The following is a 23504-nucleotide window of genomic DNA, read 5'->3' as shown; positions in this document are numbered from 1 at the left end:
TCTTGTTTTCTGTTGTTGCAGATATTAAATATAAATATAAAGTGATCTGAGGTGACTGACCATCGCTGTAGTCGGTGGAGAGGTGCTCCTTGCGGGGACGGCCGCGAGGTTTCGCCACTTTGACCTTCTTGGTGGAGGTTCTGGAGTTATCAGACGACTCTGACGTCTCGCGGTAGTTGACCTGCTGGCGCTGGCCCCGCCTCAGGCCCCGCCTCTTTTTGTCAGCGTCGCTGTCCGTCATGCCGCTGATCTGATCCGAGTCTGTGGAGGAAGTAAACATTTACAGATTACAACTTTAATAATCGATCAGTTGGTTCCAGAATCGAAGATCTGGTTCGACGTTCCTAATTGTTTTGCTCTTTTCTCTCTTTTATAGTTCTGTCAACTTTTGACTGTTGTTTGGACAAACAAGACATTTGAAGACATCCATTTGTTCACTGCAAAAAAGGTGTGTCTAAAAACCAGATAAAAACAGTAAATCTGAGGGAAATGATCTTGCTGCATGAACAGATAATTTACCTTGACAAGATTTCTTAAATTAAGATTGTTAAATCTAGAAATAAGCATGTTGAATGCTTAAAATAAGAAATTAACTCTTAAAACAAGAATAAAACCAGAATAAAACCAGTTCAAACCAGAATAGAACTAGTTCAAACCACTTAAAACCACATAAAACCAGTTCAAACCAGAATAAAACCAGTTCAAATCGGAATAAAACCAGTTCAAACCAGAATAAAACACTTTTTCACACAGATTTCTTAAATTAAGATTATTAAATCTAGAAATAAGCATTGTGAACACTTAAAATAAGAAATTAACTCTTAAAACGAGTGGTAAGAACCAAATAATTGTCAGGTCACTCTACTCGGGCCAGTTCATCACTGCTGGCAGCTTTAATTTATCTTGTTTTAAGAGTTAATTTCTTATTTTAAGTGTTCAACGTGCTTATTTCTAGATTTAATAATCTTAATCTAAGAAATCTTGTCAAGTGAAATTATCTGTCCATGCAGCAAGATCATTTCATTCATTTAGTGTTTTTATCTGGTTTTTAAGCACCTTTTTTACAGTAAATACACAACCAGTCAACCCTGAATGCAACTGCAATGTAAAACAATTATCTGTCCATGCAGCAAGATCATTTCCCTCAGATTTACTGTTTTATCTGGTTTTTAAACACCTTTTTTGAACACACACTCTACATGCAACTGCAATGCTAAAACAATTATCTGTCCTGCAGCGTAGCGGTGCACTCACCCATCTCTTCCTCACTCTCTTCCTCCTCTTCCTCAGAGGAGCGTCTCCGCCGCCGTCTCAGCCGTTTGCGGCCCCTGCGTTGGGGTCTGCTGGGTCGGTGTTTGGGGGCCCCTCTCAGAGCCCGCCGGGGGCCCGTCCCACTGTCCAGGCTGCCCACGTCGCTGCCCGCATCTTCTTCTTCCTCCTCTTCCTCATCAGCACCTGACGCAGCGAAGTCTTCATCCTCTGAGCTTTGAGGGGGAAGAAGAAGAAGGCAATAAGAAGCAGATAGAGAATAGAGAAGGAAAAAATAAAAGTACGCCCTTGATTGAACATTCGTTTTTTGTTTTTTTGTAGATCATATGATCATATCTTTTTCAAATTAAATGGAGAGAGCAATTGCTGTTTATAAGAATGACTTGTAGAATGACACGTAGAGTGTTGATTTTATGATTTTTTGTTTTATTTGTATACATGCATATTTTATTTTGTGCAGGCAGTACATTTGACATTTTATTTTATTTATTTTTATCCTATTTTTAATTTATTTTATCTTATTGCATTTTACTGTTCTATTGATTACTACCTCTCTTTGTATTGTGTTATCTATTTATTGTTTGTGCAGCACTTTGGAAATTTGCTAAAATTGTGCTATATAAATAAAGTGGATTGGATTGAAGATATTGTACAGCTCTAGGTCTTTGTAACAAGTTTTCAAGTGATGTTACCGACTTCTTCTCTGTTGTATGTACATTTTCAATAGGCTAGTGTCACACTCAGTTTCCCTGTGTAATATGTCTTATTTTAGTCTATTATAGAGCTGAAGTGTCAGGGATCATTCACTCATTTGGATGTTTCTCTGTGAGGAAACCAGTAACAAAACAGGACTAAACTAACTAGGGGTGCACCGATTTCCTTAATTTTGCGGGATCGGCCGATTCTTTTACGTCAAACTGATTTATCTAGCATTTTATCTACCTCGATAATAACCCCCCACAGGCGAAGCAGTGCTCCCAACTTTGTTGCTAAATTTAGCGACTTTTCCGACCTCCTTAGCGACTATTTTTCAAGAAAGCGACTGGAGACAAATCCAGCGACTCCTTCTTACTCTTCTTAAGAAGAGCCTCCGTTAGCGGCAGTTAGCTACAGTTAGCTCTGTAGCAGTACAGTGTGTATGTACTGCTGCTGCAGGAGATGTTCACTTAGTGATCTCTGTTTGTTTACAACAAGCACCAGACACTCTGTGCACGGTTAGTGATGCCGGTTAATTCACCATCACTATGTTTATGATCAGTGGAGACACTGTGCATAATTAGCCATGCTGCTTTGTTTATGATCAGCTGCTGACGTTGTGCACAGTTAGCGACGGAGAAAACCAAACGTCACCTCCAGAGTCTCGTAAATCCCTCTGGGGGCTAACTAACTTGTCCCGCCGTGGAAAACCCTCTCCTCTGTTTGTTTCTTCTTCTACAGTTTGGCATCTAGCTGCCACACTGTATCAACAAATGCTACGCTGCCCCCGTGAGGAAGGCACCAGTAATACAACTTTTTTTCTTCCAGATATGATGAACTATTCGTTTTTTTATGATTTAATGACTATTCGAATAGTCAAAAGTCGCCCATCCCTAGTTGTCTGTATGTTGCACTATAACGAAACCAAAAACTAAGGACACTTTATTTATGGTTGCAGTTCTTTTGTTAGTTTGTCCTGTAAATTGTTGCTATTTATTTTATTTTAAGTTCAATATTTTATTAACTATCTCAGACATTGTGATTTCCTTTATTTCTTAAAGAAAAATACTGCTGTGTTATTGTTTTCAAATAAAATAAGATTCAAACATTGAAGGTTCAGCTGTGAGTTATAAAAAAAATCGGTATCGGCCAAAATCGGAATCGGCAGGTCAGGCTTTTTAAGAATCAGTGATTGGTGAAAAATTGCACCCCTAAAACTAACCTGTCTCATGACGGTCTAAATTAGTGGGTGAACAATCCCACGCTTTGTGAATTCTGCTTCACAATGACAGGAAGAGCCGACATTAAAGGATCAAATAGAGACCATGTCTGTGTTTGTGTGTTACCTGTTGCTGAGCATGAATTCGTCTTCGCTCTCTGCTGCTGTGCTGTCGCTCTCCAAGTCGTTCAGTCTCCGTTTCTTCCTGTTCCTGGCAGCAAGAGTCTGGCTTCTGATTGGCTGCTGGCTCTCCTTCGTCCCATCGTCTGACAGGATGGAGCTGATCTCTCTGGCCTGCCGTCCTCCTGCAGCCGAACAGGTAACAGTGGGTTCAATTTAGTGTTGAGTTTAATCTAAGTTTGGATTCTTAATCATCTTCATGTGGTGGAATTGTTGCCAACATGTTGCATCAAAAACGTTAATAACAACAAAGACCAGACACCTGAAACCAGAGGAGTGGCTTAAGAAAAAAAAATATCAGCTCAAAATATATATATATATATATATATATATATATATATATATATATATATATATATATTTATTAAGCTGTAAACTGTCCCTTTAACTCACCTCCACAGAGGTCCCTGATGTCCTCCTCTATCGCCTCATCAATGGCATCATCAAAGTCATCAAACCTGGAACAGAAACACATACTTCTTGATTTGCCGCTGATCAACAGTTGATGGCAGTAATTCCCCAGTAAAACATTAGAAAGAGCCGACCCACCTGTAGCTGATGTGTTTCCTGGTTCTGGTTGATCTTCTCCCCAGATTTTTGCTCTTTTTAGGATCTTTCTTCTTCGTCGACTTCTCCTCCTCCCCCTCATCGCCCTCCTGAAACAGTCCAGACAGATTATTTTAATGTGGACCAGTGAAACATCAAATTAGAAAATCCCTCGTGCTCTTTAGGGTGACGCATCTTCAGGTGTTTCATTAAACTGCTTGTGTTAAAATTAGCAACACTTGTGCCTCCCCTTGAGATTTTATCTTTGCACAATCTCCTGGAGGGAGATTCCAGTGTGAAAGTACTCATGACAAAAATTACACTATGAAAAAAATGTAAGTGTAAATGAAATGCCAAAAAATTTAAAATTCAGCCGTAGTTTTACTCACAGGGATGATGTTCTCCACACTGATGCCCACGTAGACCAGCCGCTCCCTCCTGGACACACGGAGACACAGAGACAAGGAGGTCAAAATACACTTCATTTGGTCTTTGGGAGGTTTTTTGCATGTATGTGTGTGTGTGTGTGTTTACCTCCTCTCTGCTCTCTCTCTCTTCTTCAGAGCACTGTCCAGGTTCTGCAGATGCTCCTCCAGTTTCTCACACAGCAGTTTCTGATAAAGGAACAAAAATGTTAGAAAATGTAATTTTTTTTTATTTAGATTTTTTAATGTCAATCCTAAAAAGAAGTCTTTAAACAATAAGATAATTAAAAAAGCACATAATAATAATAATAGAGATTAAATGTGTATTATATGTATACAAGGTTCGTACACTTTTTCAGTGGTCAAATTCAAGCACTTTTCAAGGACTTTCCAGGTCCATTTTCAAGCTTTTCCAGGACCTTTCAACGGTTGTAAATGGCATGTTTTAGATGAGTACTTTGATACTTAAAGGGGTAATTTCACTTAACCATAAAATCAGCAATGGTATTACACTTGGTGGTGGAAGCTGGTGGAACTAAACACGACCCAAACTAGGACGAAAGCCCCACAAATACTTCAGGACCCTCACATCCACTAGGAACTAGAAAAACTCCCTTCAGTAAGAAGATACAGGGGAGAGCAACAAGAAACATCTCAGAAACAAGAAGACGCAGGCGGAGCGCTCTTAAATTCAGATTATAGGCTATAGGCTGTTCAGTTTATATATTTTTTTCCATTGAAAATGTGGTTATCTATAGTCAGATTGAAAGAGAAATACAGTAAGAATTTCAAGCATTTACAAGCACTTAATCCAAAATTTCAAAGCACTTTTCAAACCTTGAAATTCAACATTAAAATTCAAGCATTTTCAAGGATTTTAAGCACCCGTATGAACCATGAGTATGGGTTATTGTCTCTTACATGTTGGCAGGGAGGACAGAACCACTCTCCGTCTGGGATCAACATGAGTGGAGGCCTTAGACAGGCTGTGTGGTATCCACTGTCACAGGAGTCACACAGCAGGATCTGGAACATACAGTGGAATAATAATTAATAAACAATGCAACTACAATGCCAGCTGTGACATAAACCACTTTATCTGAACTCTTTATGTGAGCGTTGTATTTTAGACCGACTTGAAATCTGAACAAATCCTTTTGACTTCATCGTAAATCTTTAAAAATCAAATTGAGAGATTGCTGTCTCCTCTTGGCCTGTGAATGAACGACACCGCTCGTCTTAACTCTGCATATCAAAACACCTCACAGCATCATGTGGGATTAAATATAAAAAAATAAAAAAACTTAGTAACACAGTCATTGTCAGCCATATCTTAAGGAGCAGCGGCTCGTTAAGAAGAGTAAGAACGAGTCTAAGCGGCACAGTCCTCCTGCAGCAGTCTCTCCCAGCTGCAGAGCTGGAGGGGATGTTAATCCCTTAGCATCCAGTCAGCAAATTGCTAAAAGGCTAACAGTTAGCTCTGTAGCAGTACAGTGTGTATGTGCCAACAGGCTAACAGTTAGCTCTGTAGCAGTACAGTGTGTATGTGCTAACAGGCTAACAGTTAGCTCTGTAGCTGTACAGTGTGTATGTGCTAACAGGCAAACAGTTAGCTCTGTAGCAGTACAGTGTGTATGTGCTAACAGGCTAACAGTTAGCTCTGTAGCAGTACAGTGTGTATGTGCTGCTGCTGCAGGAGGTGTTCACTTAGCGATCTCTGTTTGTTTACAACAAGCACTAAACACTGTGCACAGTTAGTGATGCCGGTTAATTCACCATCACGATGTTTATGATCAGCAGAGACGCTGTGCATATTTAGCCATGCTGCCTTGTTTATGTCCCTTTGTTTATTATCTCACCAGTTCAGGGTGGTTGGGCAGGCCACAGTGGCTGCAGGCGTCCTCACTGGGAATCTCTTCTGATTTATAGGATTCTTCAGAGTCGCTCCCTCCTTCACTCTCCTCGTCTCCTCGTTTCCTCCCTCTGTCCTCCACCTCGTCTCCTTCATTCAGTTTGCGTCTCTTAGTGCGAATGTTAGACCATCGGGTGCGTCGATGCCTCCGTTTACCCTAAAAATCACACACAGAAACAGTCAAACAGACACAAAATAAAAGGAAAGATTAAAGTTTAGATAATAGATTACCCTCAGTTTCCTAATTTGCCCAACAGGTTCTGTTTTTCTGTCTTTCTTTGCAGTTGAGCTTTGCTCCTCTTCATCTTCTTCTTCCTCTTCCTCCTCCTCTTCTTCTTCTTCTCTCATTCTGGAAGCCAGTGCCTGTTTTTTTGGGGGTTTCTTTCTCTGGCTCTCAGCCGCCTTTGAGCTCGGCCTGCAGGTTGGCAAAGCAGATGATCTTCAAGAAAAAAAGGTGTAAATGGGACTGAATTTATTGTCAAAATCAAAACAAGCTGTATTTGAGAAAACAATTGATAAATAACAGGTTTAATCTCCAGGGTTCGTACACTTTAGCAGTGGTCAAATTCAAGCTTTTTAAGGACTTTCAAGGTAAATTTTCAAGCTTTTCCAGTATCTTACACCTGTTGTAAATTGCATTACATCAATTTTTTTACATCTATTTTTGGTCATTTTGAGTGTTTATTGGTAATTTTTACATCTGTTTTTGGTCATTTTGTTTCTATTTCGACAATTTTGTGTCATTTTTTGGTCATTTTTGCATCCATTTTTGGTCATTTAGTGTCTTTTTTGGTCATTTTTACAGCTATTTTTGGTCATTTTGTTTCTTCTTTGGTCATTTTTACATCTATTTTTGGTCAGTTTGCTTCTATTTCAATAATTTTGTTAGCCTGGCTAACACCAGACTAATCTCAAATGAGATCTAGTCTGGCAACCAGCCGTTCATTTCTCCGTAGAGGAGGTGTGGTTTACGATCCTCCGGAGCCGTTTATTGGGCGCTTAGAATGTCTGCAGCAGCCATGTTGGATCCGTAAGAAAACTACAAGCTTCCGTCTGCCGAGTAGTACGCGTCATCGTCTTGCCGTCCCTCCCTGCTCTGTGATTGGATCCCTAAAACAGGGCTAAGAAACGGCCCTGGTTGCCAGACTGGATGGAGGTTTGAAATTAAATTTGAACGCGCAAGGCAGTATGGGTATACCCAGGCTATAATTTTGTGTCATATTTTGGTAATTTTTACATCTATTTTTGATCAATTTGTGTGTTTTTTGGTCATTTTTACATCTATTTTTGGTCATTTTGTGTCTTTTTTGGTCATTTTTACATCTATTTTTGGTCATTTTGTGTCTTTTTTGGTCATTTTTACATCTATTTTTGGTCATTTTGTTTCTATTACGACAATTTTGTGTCATTTTTTGGTCATTTTGTGTCTTTTTTGGTCATTTTTGCATCTATGTTTGGTCATTTTGTGTGTTTTTTGGTCATTTTTGCATCTATGTTTGGTCATTTTGTGTGTTTTTTGGTCATTTTTACATCTATTTTTGATCAGTTTGTTTCTATTTCGACAATTTTGTGGTCATTTTTACATCTATTTTTGGTCAGGAGGAATGGTCTTCATTTCAGATAGGCTACTCATTATTTTTTTACAATGAACATGTGATTATCTATAGTCTATAGATGGATATAGTCAGATTGCAAGAGAAATACAGTAAGAATTTCAAGCATTTACGAGAACTTTATCCAAAATCCTTGAAGCACTTTTTAAACCTTGAAAATACAACATTTAAATTCAAGCATTTTCAAGGATTTCAAGCCCCCGTACGAACCCTGAATCTTTATTGAAATACTCTAGTTTCATGAGTTTTATTAAACATTTACCTGCAGATCCTGGCTGATCTCCTCAGCTGCCTCCCTTCCTGCTGCACCTCCTGCTTCCTCTCCTTCTCTTCCTCCTTCCCGCCTTTCCTCAACTTATTTCTGCGGTGGGGAGGGATCTTGATCTTCAGCCTGATTCCTTCTTTCTGGAGCTCGGAGGACGCTTCCTCCCGGGGAACCTGCTGCTTCTCCCCCGACCCCAGCCCGATATCCTTCACCCTCACCTGGGCCGCCAACGCCCCGTTGAGCCCGTCCTGCTCCTTTTTCTCCTGCTGGTCTCCTCCTGGAAGTGGAGCGTTGCTCCCTGAGTCCATCTCCACTTTTCCTAAAGTGCTTTTATTCTTTTCCTGGTCATCTTTACATGCTTCTCCTGCCACAGACGCGTCTCTCCTCCTCTCCTCCTTCTCCTCCTCCTTCTCCTTCTCCTGATGACTGCTGTGCCCAGTTTTCTGCTCCTCTGTTGTTTTTTCTGCCGTTTCTCTTTTCAGTTCCTCTGCAGACTGAGACAACGAGGAAACAGAATCCACTTTCCTCTCTGCAGCTTCAGGTAGTGGATCAGATTTTAAGCATATCAAAGGTAGTTTTCTGCCGTTTTGAGCCTCCGTGGCTGCAGGAGGAGGCGCTGCTGCTGCCGTTTCTCCTTCTACTGCTCCTTTCCTCACCAGCACTGACTGCCGGCCCACCTCCCTCTCCTCCTCCCCGGTTCTGGAGCCCCGGTGGTCTAAACTGGCCCCGTTTTGCTCCTGCTGCTCGGCCCCGAGGGCTCTGTGGCGCTCCGACGGGCTGCGAATAACCCCGACGTGACCTATGACGCCAACTTGACCTATGACCCCGATGACTCCGTTCTGTCCGTCTTTGTGTGAAGGCAGCGCCGCTCTCCCGTTCAGCTCCAGCTGCTGTGAGGCAGCCGGACCACCAGGAGGCGCCAACGAGCTGGTTAACTTCCCCTCTTTGCTCTGAATCACCGACGGGTTGCAGACAATAATGCTGCTGCTGTTGCTGTTGTTGAGGTGGTTGCTATGGTAACTCTCCGCTATCTTCAGCTCCCTCTTCTTCAGTGGTATTTTAGCCTGCTGGCTGCTGCGGACCACCGCCCGCTCCGCTTCCTCCTCCTTGTTCATTTCCTTTTTGGTGACAGTGGCGCCGGGCGCCATGACGACAGACACAGCGTTTTTGGGAGCGTCCACGTCCCTCGACTCGGACTTGATGATGGTGGTGATGGTGCTGACGCGGTTATCGAAGACGGGAGATGACTTGTGGTCCGTCTTCTCTTCTTTCACCTCAGACTCACTGTTAGGCTGCTCCAGCTTCAGCACTGCAACGCAAAAAGACAAAACTAGTTCACTTTCGGTCATGGAAATATTTGATTTGTGTAACTTTTTTGCCTCTACTGGACTACAGTGATCTGCTTTTCATGAATGTAACAACTCAGAGCCTTAAGAAGCTGGACTGTGTTTATCATTGTGCTCTGAGTTTCATTACTGGTTTGGGAAATCATGCACATCATTGTTCTCCGTATGCCACGGCTGAGATGCCATCTTTGTATCTTCGCAGGCTCTCATTGGTTAGTTTTATCTCTCATTGGTTAGTTTTATCTCTCATTGGTTAGTTTTATCTCTCATTGGTTATTTTTTATCTCTCATTGGTTAGTTTTTATCTCTCATTGGTTAGTTTTTATCTATAAATGTATTCTTGGGCTGCACATACCTGTGTACATACATGTGTCAAAACTAAACTAAACATTTTTAGTTTAGTTTAATTTTTGCAGTGTGCAGACAGAGCTGGGAAGTAAACTTATTAAAAGTTACCTTTTAATTTTATAGCATAAAAGAAAGCCTCACTGTGCTGATCCAGGAGCTTTGCCTGGTTCAAGGCTTATTTTAGGATGAGACAGAAACAGTTTCATCTCTCAGTTCATCTGATCGTGCAATAAAAAGATGACGGTGGCCTTTCAGCTCTGAGTTAATGTTTAGTTTCTGCTCTCTAAGTCTCTCTGGGTGCTCCTTCAAAAACACAAAGCACTTAGAGCAGAAAAACTCAGTAATGAAAAAGCACTAAGCGAAACACTTCACTATCACTGAAAACAATCACAAAAAGCTGCCGTTTCCTCATTTCCCACCACTTCCCTTATCCTCCTGGCTTCATCATCCATGCATCATATGTAAAATGTTTAATTGTCTTAATTTCAAAGTGCCATTTTCATGAAACAAAGCATAACAGTGGGATAACCTCTTAACCCTCTGGAGTCTCCAAAAGCTCCAAATCCAGACTTCTTCATCACATCCAGACTAGAAAACAGAGCAGCGTGGAGCCCTACTGTAAATTCACCTCTAAAGTTCTGGCTGTAAACTCCATGAGGCCAGTTTCAGTTTGATGATGATATACCAAGATTCAAAATCACATTTTATATTGGACTTAAGGACTAAAAAAAAAACCACACAAAATGACACAAAAAAGACACAAAATGACTAAAAAAAGACACAAAATGACCAAAAAAGACACAAAATGACCAAAAAGGACACAAAATGACCAAAAAGGACACAAAATGAGAAGACAGAATGACCAAAAAAACCCCACAGAAGACAAAATGACAAAAAAAAGGCACAAAGTAACTAAAAAAAGATACAACAGAGACAAAATGACCAAAAAAGCCACAAAATGACTTACAAAGACACAAAAAGACATGAAAAGGATTCAAAAATGGACAAAATAGCCCTATAAGACTCCTTGGAGTTAAACCTTTACCCTTAAACAGTGGTTGAAAACAACCCAGAGTTGCACTCATGACTAACCTCTTTGTCTTTTCTATTCTCTGTATGAACTTTTAACCTCGATGTGAATTAGGATTTATTTTTTGTGTCAGATTTCTACATGTTTTATCTATTTGTCATGGTATATTGTTTGGATGTCTTGTGTACCTGCCTGAGGACAACGGGTGAACTTTAGCAACTGTGCTAACCCAATGGCATATTTATATTGATGCTTTTGCTGATAAATTGATTAATGTGCATTGTCCTAATCAAATAAGTAAATAAATAAAGTAAGCAGCAGCTGTGTTAATTAATCAGGTACCTGGTGTTGAGGGTTCCTCTTCCTTTACAGGCTCGACTCTCTTACTGTCTGTGTTTTCCTCTGAGGTCTTGGAGGGTTCAGGATCGGTGCCTCCAACAGCCTCGTCCCCTTCATCAACACACACACACACACACACACACACACACACACACACACACACACACACACACACACACACACACACACACACACACACACACACACACACACACACACACACACACACACACACACACACACACACACACACACACACACACACACACACACACACACACACACACACACAGAGAGAGAGAGAGAGAGAGAGAGAGAAACATCGCCGTTGTCAACAAATATGTTCAGTCTGTACTGCAAAAAAGGTGTGTCTAAAAACAAGATAAAAACACTAAATCTGAGGGAAATGATCTTGCTGCATGGACAGATAATTTCACTTGACAAGATTTCTTAAATTAAGATTGTTAAATCTAGAAATAAGCATGTTTTGTGTTGTGCTATATGTGAACATGTGACATTCTCTTGTGTCCAAAACAAATTTCTCCTAAGGGAGACAATAAAGCAACAAACTAACTTTACAATTAGATCTCTTTTATTGGCCTTAAAGAGGATCAGTTGAGTCAGCTCTCAATTAAAACAGAATATATTGCAGAATATATTTTACAGTGATTATTTTTTAAGTTTTAAATCTTAAGACATATCTTGGCTCCAAGTTTCATCTACAGACATTAAAAGTCTCAGTGTGTGAGAAGAATAATTCTGCTGAACTCGAAACAAAAAAAATCCTCCATTCTATGAAGCTTTAATGAATGATATAATAAAACATTTGCAGTTAGAATAAATAAAATTCACCCTGAGAGGTAAGATAAATACATTTTAAACAATATGGCAGCCATTTATGGACTATTATACTAAATAAAATCCCATGAAAAATTAACAACTGTAAATTTTAGAACACTTGACATCCTCCAAGTTGTATTATTACTATTTAAATCTCTTTCTTTTATTTGTAAACCTTATTATTATTGTTTTGGCATTTGATTTGACTCCACCTAGGTTTTTTTGGGGTTTTTGGTTTTTTTATTGCTTTTATTTTTCTACTATCATTCTGTTCTTTTGTGCTGATTTCAAGCATAAATTAACATGCATCTTCTTTATTTTTGTATGTGAATGAAAGAAAAATAACCCAATAAAGAGAAGTTGAGAAAAAAATAAATCTCAGTGTGTTTGTGAGCTCACTAACTATTCATACCTCCATCTTTGTGTGTGGGGCTGGTGCTCCTGGATCCAGCCTGGTTCTGGTTCTGGGTTTGGTCCTGGTCCTGGTTCTGGTCCTGGTTCTGTTTAGGTTCTACCTGGGCTTTGAGCAGCTCCAGAGCCTCAGCCAGGTCGGTACGATTCCTGAGGAGGTGGTTTGGATAAACGGTCTTGTCAGATATCAGATCATCAATAAACAAACACTAATAATAGAACTTAATAATAATAATAATAATTCAACTTCTGACGCTTGCTTTGGCAATTATGTACAGTGTAACGTCATGCCAATGAAGCCAATTGAATTGAATTGAATTAATAGTGACTGCAGCCTGTCGACACACTAGGAGACGATTTCTCCACCAGATTGAAGCAACAGTCTTACCTGACGATGCACTTCCAGGTGGATCCGTCCAGGTCGTCCTGCTCCTCCGTGTACAGCCGGATGTTCTGCTCCTGGTCCAGCTGGAGCCAATACATCAGACCCTGCTTGTCTCGGCCAATCGGCTGCAGGCGCATCTTCTCCGGGTCCTCCTCGTTGATCGCCATCTTGAACTTTAGGTTGTCATCGAACTGACACTCGCAGAGATACTGAGGGGGGAAAGAGAGAGAAGAGAGAGAAGAGGGAGAGGGAGAGAGGGAGAGAGGGAGAGAGAGAGAGAGAGAGAGAGAGAGAGAGAGAGAGAGAGGAAGGTGAGAATGGAAAGATATAACAAATGAATTAAAAAGATGAATGTAGTTATTGCTCATGTTTCCGTCCTTTAGATACACAAAAAACAAAAACACTGCACTAAATCTACTGTCACTTTCAGCACTGTGCACCTGTACAACACTCCACTCCAAATACTAGAACATTTACTTCACATCATATGTGAGATGTGTATTAAATTAATCGTATTGATATTATAGATCATATTTAGACAATATTCTTGTCCATTCCATTGCACATTCTACTTCACTTCTTTATTTACATATTCTTATACTCTTAGTATATTATCTATTGTATGTACATATTATATCATATCTTGTGTGTATATATATATATATATATATATATATATATATATATATATATATATATATACACACACATATACATGTTTACATGTTTACATATTATGTATTATGTTATGCATGTATGCACACCCTGCACAGGCTAAATATATGGCACATTGCTATATTACTACTACTACTATTATACTATTATCTATCCATCCATCCATCCGACACAAAATGACGAAAAAAAAGACACAAAATGACCTAAAAAAAACACGGAATGACCAAAATCTATCTATCTATCTATCTATCTATCTATCTATCTAACAGTGATTAAAACCAGAGCGTGTCATACTTTGAGGATGCATGACTTGCACTCCATGGACATCTCCTGGTAGCCTTTCTGTTCCAGCTCCCAGGCCCAGGTGCTGTTCAACTCCTGGCAAACCTGCAGATAGAAACAATGAGAGGATAGAGTCAATGCAGACAACTTCTCTGTCTCAACACTGATACATCTGATTTCATCTCTGGGCACAGTTTTAGATCAAACTAAGTTTTCTTTCAATTTGTTGAGCATTTTTAAGAGAACCAACCAGCGACTGTTTTTAAGAAGCTGTGGTGTAAACCAACAAATTCTTGAGATGTCTTACAAGGGACTGGTTGGAAGTATTCTACAGTTTGATAGAACTGCTTGGTTTGGTAATCTGAGTGTGAAGGACAAGAAGAAGCTTTCCACAATGTTCAGACTGCAGGAAGGTGGTTATCAAGCCATAAAGAGACCCCTATGACATCTTTAACAGAGCTGTACTCAGGAAGGCTAAATACATATTTGTAGATTCTTCACATCAACTGAAATCTGAGTTTGAGTTGTTCCTGTCTGGCCGTCGACTCAGGGCCCCGATGGAGCCGGAACACATATAAGAGGTCATTTATTCCCCGTAACATACAGGCCCTGAACGCCACATGATGAAGACCTCAGGATTTAAATGTGTTCACCTGCTGATGCTGGTTTATAACCATTTGCAAAATTGTTTGTTGCTGTTTGTTTTTACTGGTGTATAGTGTATTGATAGTGTATTTATTTATTACTGATGTGTATTTATGTTTATTCAGATATTGCATGCTTTTATGTGTGTCATGTTTGTATTTTATATTTTATACTGGAGAAGCCAAAGACAAATTTCCACCATGATGGACAATAAAGTCCTATCTATCCATCCATCCATCCATCTACCCATCCATCTATTCATCTATCCATCCACCCATCCATCCATTCATCTATCCATCCATCCATTCATCTACCTATCCATCCATCCATCCATCCATCCATCCATCATCTATCCATCATCCATCCATCTATCCATCCACCCACCCATCTATCCATTTCATGTCTCCTCCGTCGGTTTACCACAACAGAATATATACAATAGACATTTTTTTATTGTTTTCACAATATAACTCTCATGTCTGCAGCTCTAAACAGGGTCTGTAACCACATCCACACTAACAAACACTTCCTGCACCATTCATCTGAGCTGTGAGCTGTGATCTGTGAGCTGTGGGGAGTGGTCAGAATCTTCAACACAGAAGACAACACTTGAGAAGCGTCTGTAAAGATGCAGCATCCAGCTCCTCCTCCATCTACAGAGTGCTGCACTTACTGACGGCTCAGTTCTGGTTGATAATTGTGTCAAGCTGCAGATGGAATCTAAACTCAAACACATTACAAACACATTAAGACGGACAGAGAGACAGAGAGATTCCTCTCACCTTGGCCAGGTATTTCTCCCAGCGGTCGGTGGTTACAGACCTCCCCAGTTTCCTGAGCAGCTTCACATGGAGCTCCACCAGAGGTTTAGGAACTGGAAACACACAGGATGATTAGAGACGCAACACTGTTACAACACTTTCACTACACGTACACAACAAGCCGCTGCTGACCTGTTCGTAGGGCTGGGCAATATGGACCAGAAGTCATATCCTGTTATATGTTTAGGCTGAATATCGATATTTATCCTGATATTTTTATCCCATCCCAAAGTGAGAGCAGGTCTGGCCGTCGACTAGTCATTTCTGCATTTAAGTCATTATAAGATAGTAGGTGATGTGTTTATTAACACGTGTTTGTTGTAAATGTAAATATTCCCAAGCGAAAGGTTACTTTGAAAATGTTTCTATGAAATATTAAGATATTAATAATAATATTAAGATATGCCTCACCTCTGTTGAAATACATGAGATATTTAACAGAATAGGTGTTTGAAAGTGGCATTTTATTGTAATTCTAGATTCTATTCTAGACCTCTTGTAATTCCTTTAACACATTTCTGTTTAACATCTCTACCATTTCTTTTTATTTACCTTTATCATTTATTGTCTCCATTATGTATTATTTTCTTTTTATTGAAGATGTGAAAATGCTACTTCTTTGCCAACCTGACTATATAATATAGCTCTTTAAGGAAAAACAAAAAACAAAAAAACATATTGGTGATATTTAAATATGGAACATTGTGCAAAATATTGTTAATCAGCATTTTAATTAGCTTTAGGACAGCAGAATCCGTTTCTGACTTATGTTGGACCCTGTTGCTAAGCTACTGACAAAACCTTCAATTTTCAATGTTTGATTTGGTTTGTGTTGCAGGAAATTAACTGAACATGAAGAACGTCTACTGAGGTTAATGTGGTGATGCCAGTATTACTACACAGGATTGGAAAAGTAGAAAAAATTAAACTAATTTTGAGATCTCAAAAAGTTGTTTGAATCAGAAATAAGTAAACTAGAGCTGCAACTAATGATTATTTTCATTGTCGATTAATCTGTCGATTATTTAAACGATTAATCGATTAGTTGTTGTGAATAAAATGTATAAAAATATCAATGAGTGTTTCCCAAACCACAAGATGACGTCCTCAAATCTCGTTTTGTCCACAAACCAAAGAGATATTCAGTTTATTGTCATAAAGGAACAAAGAAACCAGAAATATTCACATTGAAGAAGCTGAAATCAGAGAATTTGGACTTATTGTCTTTTAAAAAAACTGCTCAAACCAATTATTGGATTATCAAAATAGTTGACGATTAATTTAATAATCGATGAATCGAATAATTGTTGCAGCTCTAAAGTAAACTATTACATTGTTGTTCGGTAACAATATATATATATGTGATGAAATGTTTTGAGTCTTTTCTGATTGTTGCATTGTGATGCACAGCAAAACAACAGGGACACATTGTTGAAATTTCACTTCAGACATCTCAGGACTGAAATCATGATGTTTGGTTGTGGTCCAGCAGACATTCTGGGCCCTTACAACTAACATTCAGTCATCAGTAAAAAATCTTGGTGTAATAATTGATGACAGGTTGAAATGTGATCGTCAGGTTAGCTCGGTTGTAAAAAAAACAGCTTTTACCAGTTTAGGATTTTATTAAAAGTAAAAGGGTACCTGCCACGCAGAGATCTGGAGACTGTTAACTATGCTTTTATTAATACCAGATTAGATTACTGTAATTCACTATATATAATATGTTGGCCTGGACTGCCTGCAGCTGGTACAAAATACAGCTGCCTGTCTCTTTACACTATAAAAAAGGTGTGTCTAAAAACCAGATTAAACACTAAATCTGAGGGAAATGATTGCTTGTTGAAATGATCTTGCTGCATGGACAGATAATTTCACTTGACAAGATTTCTTAAATTAAGATTATTAAATGTTAAATAAAAAATTTACTCTTAAAACAAGACAAATTAAAGCTGCCAGCAGCGATGAACTGGCCCGAGCAGAGTGACCTGACAATTATTTGTTTCTTACCAAGATTTTAAAAAAAGTTAGATAATGTATCTTGTTTTTTAATTTCTTATTAAAATCTTAATCTTAGTAAAAACTATTATATTATTATAAACTTATTGGACTCCTCTGCACTAATGTGTGCTCTGACGTGAGACGTTTACGGAACCCACGGAATTATAGGAAATTACAGTTTTCTCTACGGGCACAAATTTACTTTATTATTTTCTAATCGACACAGACTCTGAATTCAGACAAATATATCAAAGCCAATCCGGCCAGAGTCCCATAATAAACCCATAACTACTGTATCAATATTACCGGTTCAGTCTAACTAACGATTAACGTTTTATTACAGAAGCTAACCAAGCCAACTAACGGTCACTAAAACCAGCTAAAGACTAATTTACACGGTTTGTAAAGTTACTATCACGACATCTTCGGCTCTCAAACATCACTGTCTCACCAACAAATACTCCACTTCATGGCTCGGTGTTGTTATTTTAAAACTTCACACTAAAATCTGTGATGCTAACTAGTTAGCCGGCAGCCAGAGTCCCTACTGCGCTTGCGCACATTTGACAGCCACTCAAAAAACCCCAACAACAACATCCACTGTTTATTTTAGCATTTAACATCAGCGGCTCACTTTCTTTCTTTCTCATAGTTCTGGTAAAAAAAAATGCAGATTTAACAGGGTTGATCATTGATAACATGGACGAAATGTTGATTTGAGAGGTGGGGGAGACACAAGTATCTTTATTAAAACCCAAACTCTTTCAGTTCACTGTGTTTTCTAGTAGTTCTTCTAGTTTTCTATTGTTACTTTTAAGTTTACTGTTCTCTTTTTTGGTTTGACCTAACAATCATCAAATTTGATGATACGGTTATAGAGGAAAAAAACTTAGTTTCACAATTATCATGAGTATGGACATACATATATAAATAATAATATATAAAATCACATTTGTAATATAAACAAGCCTTTCTCATAGATATCTATGGTTAACAACACCTTACAGCGGCAGATTAAGAGGAACTCCTGTCTCCTGGGCAACCAGCAGACCGGTGTGCAAGTGTTTACAACCTGATGAGTGACAGCGGGGATGGCCAATCACACAAGAGACGGCAGAGCCAATGGAGGAGCTTGTGGGCGGGTCTAAACTAAAGGGACAGGCCGTTTCCCGCTCGGTCCTAATGCTTGACGGCTCTCTTTTGGACGGTAAAAACTGCAGGGGACAAAAACGGCCTTTTGAAAAAGTGCAGGGGACATGTCCCCTGCGTCCCCACCCCCAAAAAAAAATTACGTCCGTGATTGATAAATATCGCTGCCATAAGCAACAACACCGACACATAAACACATAAACACCGGGGACACTGATGTCATCCTGCCCGGCTGCCTGTGAGGCAAGTCCGGGGGAAAATTACACCTGACAAGCCTCTCTGGTTGGTGTGTGTGTGTGGTGCTGCATCATGGCTCCCACACCAAGTTTACCGAAAAACCTCACTTTTAGTGCAGAGTCATAAATATATCAGCAGACATGCAGCTGTAGGAAACTTTACATTACTTAAAGTAAGATCTAACGGTTCTGTATAGAGGTTAAAATATCAAACTCACCACTAACATAAAGCAATTCAAATATTATTAAAACAGTATTCATCAAAGTAAGAAAACATGGTATATTTATATGTATGTAGTATATTTCTATAGATATATGTGTTATTATAATGTATATGATGTAGAATGAATGTATATACAATATGATATGTAGTATGTGTTAGTAGATTATGTAATGACGTATTATACATATATAATATGTAGAAGAATAGAAATAATATGGATTAGTATGTGAATAATTAACATAACGAAGAATGAATGAAGCGCAGTTAAGAACTGTAAACGCTCACTCTGTTTTTGTTTTGTTAGGTGAAGCATATCGTTCACTTGTTATTTTTTTGTTTTGTTTTTCATTTTTATAATGTTTATGTTTTCAACTGTATATTTGATCCTGCTGGACCTCAGGAAGAATAGCTGTGGCTCTGCTGCAGCTAATGGGGATCTTAATAATAACCTAATAAACTAAACCGATCACAGATCAATAACTGTGTTGACAACAATATTGACAATCTGTCACTTGACTCTTAGTAAACTCCTGGTTGTAGTTTGGCTTATTTTTTACTCCTGGTTGTTTCTGTTTGCTCTAACTTTAGTAAAACACAGTGAAAAGTGAGTGTGTTAGCTCCTTGTTAGCAGTCAAAAATTTACACAGAAACTTGGACTAAACTCACATCCACATTCACATCGGGTGTTTTGAAAGGTGCTTTAAATATAATGCATTATTATTATTATTATTATCCCTTCCCTTTAAGGACAATAATCAATGGACAATTCCCCATGAACTTTCACTTGTTGCAGCAGTTTGGGAAATTATGTGTGTGAACATCTCTGAGGATTTATTAACGTTTCTATTGTGAACTTCGTTAAAATCCTGAACCAAAATAACTTAAAAATCGGGTGTTTTCATAAATGATAAATTATTTATGTATTTGTTTACTTAATCTATTTATTATCTATTTTTTTCTAAATATGTATTATGTAAATATGTATGTTTAGGGAAAAATAATGTTCATTGAGTAGTGGAGAAGGGGTAGGTTCTTCCTACTCCTTTTCAGACATGTTATTGCTATTTTTGTTTTGATTATTCTCATTGGATTTGTTTGTTTTTCAGTTTACTTTGTTGTGTTACTCGCACATGTTGAAATAAAAAAGCTAAACTAAACTAAACTGAACCATATCCAAGTGCACTTACATAACATCTTCCAACTGGTTGCCATAACTGCAGTTTGTATATATTTTGGGGTTTTCTTTTTTCCCCCCTTATATTTGTTATTGTAAATATTTTGTTATCAAATTAACTTATACAATACAAGGTACCAGCACCAACTAACTGTCTTGTGTCCTTATTAAATGCTAACCACCAGCACACATACACACATGAACACATGAACACCAGGGACACTGATGTCATCCTGCCCGGCTGCCTGTGAGGCAATGCCGGGGGAAAATTACACCTTACAAGCCTCTGGTTGGTGTGTGTGTGTGTGGTCATTGCTGCATCATGGCTCCCACACCAAGTTTACCGATCACAGATCAATACCTGTGTTGACAACATTATCGACGATCTGTCACTTGACTCTTAGTGAACTCCTGGTTGTAGCTTGACTTATTTTTTACTCCTGTTTGTTTCTGTTTCCTCTAACTTTAGTAAAACACAGTGAGAGTGTTTGGGCTCTGGAGTGGTTAGCTCCATGTTAGCAGCCACATATTTAGATTTACACAGAAACTTCAACTCACATCTCTTCACTTTAACTCTATGGAGTCTTATTGGACGATTTTATAAATTTTTTAATCCTTATTATGTCTTTTCGTGTCTTTGTAAGTCATTTGTGTCTTTTTTGGTCATTTAGTGTATTTTTTGGTCATTTAGTGTATTTTTTGGTCATTTAGTGTCTTTTTTGGCCATTTTGTGTCTGTTGTTGTGTCTTTTTTAGTCATTTTGTTTATTTTTTGGTCATTTAGTGTCTTTTTTGGTCTTTTTGTGAATTTTTTTATTTTTATTTTTTTTGTCATTTTGTGTCCGTTGTTTTGTTTTGTTTTTTAGTTATTTTGTGTTTTTGGTTTTTTTATTATTCTTACTTCTCATTTTGTGTCTCTTTTTTTGGTCATTTTGTGTCTTTTTTGTCATTTTGTGCCTTTTTTGCTCATTTTTTGTCTTTTTTACTCCTTTAGTCCAACATAAAATGTGATTTTGAATCTTTTTTTTTACTTTCCAAACACTATCATGCTCTATAAAGAATTTTAAATGTTGCAAATATTCACAAAGGTGTCAAATCTAACATATAAGAGGGTTCCATCCAGTTCTATCATTTTATACTAAATATATTTGAGCTTGTCTCCAGTTTTACTTGGTATATCATCATCAAACTGAAACTGGCCTCATGGAGTTTACAGCCAGAACTTTAGAGGTAAATTTACAGTAGGGCTCCACGCTGCTTTGTTTTCTAGTCTGGATGTGATGAAGAAGTCTGGATTTGGAGCTTTTGGAGACTCCGGAGGGTTGAAATATTTGCTAGTGAGTGCAAGTAGCCGCTACACTGAACATGTTTCTCTTTCGAGGGACTCAGATCCAAAGAGGCCAAAACGAGCCAAAGAAACCTCGCAGAACCAAACTCCTGATCTAAACATGATGCTGCCACACATTTAATATTTTCCACCACCACCACCATCATCATCATCATCGTGATGATGATGATGATGGTGGTGGTGGACCCTCTTCTTCTCCTTCGGCTCCAAGTGTCGCAGCTTTCCACCACTTCTTGGCCCCAACAACAACCACCAACCCCCGCTAGCAGACCGGCCGCTCACCTGTCGTCGTGTCCCGCAGGTACCTCTCCATCTGGGAGAAAGTCATCTCGGGGAGGTCCAGCACGGCTCCGTAGCGCTCCAGGAAGGAGCAGACCTCCGCGAAGCTCGGGCAGAGCGGCGGGCCGGAGCTCCTCACCACCACCACCGGAGCAGCAGCCATGTTTCTAGGCGGAGAGAGAGGAGGAGGGCAGGGCCAAGAGGAGCTGCTGCTGCTGGATGAGACTCCGGCTGCGAATCAAATGAATGGAAGGAGTGGAGCGGCTACCGGGGTCAAGCTAGACGGGACCGGTGCAGGTGCGACTTCCGGTTAGGGTTTTCAAAATAATGCTGCGCTTGGGGGCGCACATTCTGTTATTGTGGTTGAACAAACAAAAAACTAAAGTAAAGCCCATACAAATAGGTATGTATGTATTTATGTGTGTGTGTGTGTGTGTGTGTGTGTGTGTGTGTGTGTGTGTGTGTGTCTATGTATGCATACATACATACATATATGTATGTATGTATGTATTATGTATGTATGTATGTAACTATGTATCTATGTATGTATCTATGTATGCATGCATACATACATGTATGTATTATGTATGTATATATGTATGCATGCATGCATGTGGGAGGCACAAACAAACAAATAAACAAATAACAATCAAAGCAAAATGGCTCTTACAGTACGTATGTACACTGTTGATTTCACATTTAAGATTGACATTTTATTTATTTATTTATTTTTTACTGTATAAATAAGTTTTTCCATCAAAAGAAACGCTGTTCTGCCATATAATTGACAAGAATACTTTATAAATGCTGCATAAATTAAAGATTATACCATTAAATATTACAGTATATTTTTGTTAGAGATATGGTGTTAAATACATTTAACAGTGAGAAAAAGTATTTTTTTACAAAAAATAAATGCAAAAATGCTGGCTTGTATATATATATATATATATATATATATATATATTTCTATATATTTCTATATATATATATATATTTACAGTATATTTTTGTTATTTTACAGTGGAGTCATTTATTTTTGATTTTAAACCCTGTAAAAAAACACTGTTTTGGCTGATATATACATTTACGGTGTTTCATTGTTACTGAAACTGAATTAACCCATTTATCATTTTACGTCTTTTACTGTCATGGTTTAGCAGTTTTTCACTGTAAAATCTACATTTTTTACAAAGTAAATTGGCTGACATGTCTGTATGTATTTTAAGTCTTGTATTTGTTTTTGTTCTTGTTTGTTTGCTTGCCTTGTTTTGTTTGTTTTTATCTGTCCTGTCTTGCGTGGCTTTTGGACACGAGCCTGGCAAATAAAAAAACCTAAACTAAAACACGTTCGGCTTTTATTTCGGAGATACAATCCATTGATTTCCGGTGTGATTGTGCTTATTCTAAGGAGCTTGACGCAGCTGTAGAAGTTGGGAGGACCAGGGAGGGCAGAGCGTGGAAAGCCCACAATTCACCGCGATAGTTCAACATCAAAAACATTTCAAAATGGTTTTGGTTTTCATTCCAACCAGAATAAAACAAGTCGCCTCGTAGAATCACTTCTTCATCAGCAGCCATCAGCCAAATATTATAAATAATATGACGTAGGTGTGAAGAATGGAGTCAAAACCGGAGCTGTGGTTTTATTTCTAGTGATTTGTTTTTATATGAACATCTTGTTCTTTTTATTAAATGAGTGATGAAGCGTCTCCTCCTCACAGATCTGCTCTGTTGCTGCATGCTGCGTAGAGAGTCACGCTGCCCGGAGGATGCTGCCTTCAGGACCGTAGGAAATGTCTCAACCAAAGACAGAAAAGCTTAATTTTCTCAAGTAATGCTATCTAT

The 23504-nt window shown here is 38.6% G+C and overlaps 1 protein-coding gene across 1 annotated transcript in view; it reads right to left on the bottom strand.

Moving 5' to 3' along the window:
* Positions 1-21853, bottom strand: part of rsf1a (remodeling and spacing factor 1a) — a 31951-nt gene extending 10098 nt beyond the window's left edge. The window contains exons 1-17 of the mRNA XM_059330723.1: positions 21660-21853; positions 15209-15300; positions 13794-13886; positions 12828-13033; positions 12441-12589; positions 11192-11299; positions 8123-9434; positions 6479-6686; positions 6195-6404; positions 5257-5361; positions 4445-4524; positions 4300-4348; positions 3914-4020; positions 3758-3822; positions 3312-3489; positions 1255-1484; positions 61-261 (exon numbers count right to left, since the gene is read on the bottom strand). Of these exons, the coding sequence (XP_059186706.1) occupies positions 61-261; positions 1255-1484; positions 3312-3489; positions 3758-3822; positions 3914-4020; positions 4300-4348; positions 4445-4524; positions 5257-5361; positions 6195-6404; positions 6479-6686; positions 8123-9434; positions 11192-11299; positions 12441-12589; positions 12828-13033; positions 13794-13886; positions 15209-15300; positions 21660-21819 (3553 nt within the window). The 5' untranslated portion in view covers positions 21820-21853. The remainder of the gene's footprint in view (positions 1-60; positions 262-1254; positions 1485-3311; positions 3490-3757; positions 3823-3913; positions 4021-4299; positions 4349-4444; positions 4525-5256; positions 5362-6194; positions 6405-6478; positions 6687-8122; positions 9435-11191; positions 11300-12440; positions 12590-12827; positions 13034-13793; positions 13887-15208; positions 15301-21659) is intronic.
* Between the last annotated feature and the right edge of the window lie 1651 nt (positions 21854-23504).

Source organism: Centropristis striata, chromosome 4, assembly GCF_030273125.1.
Source record: "Centropristis striata isolate RG_2023a ecotype Rhode Island chromosome 4, C.striata_1.0, whole genome shotgun sequence".
Lineage (NCBI taxonomy): Eukaryota > Metazoa > Chordata > Actinopteri > Perciformes > Serranidae > Centropristis > Centropristis striata.
Note: the sequence above shows the minus strand (reverse complement) of the source record. Positions and strands in the feature narration are given on the sequence as shown.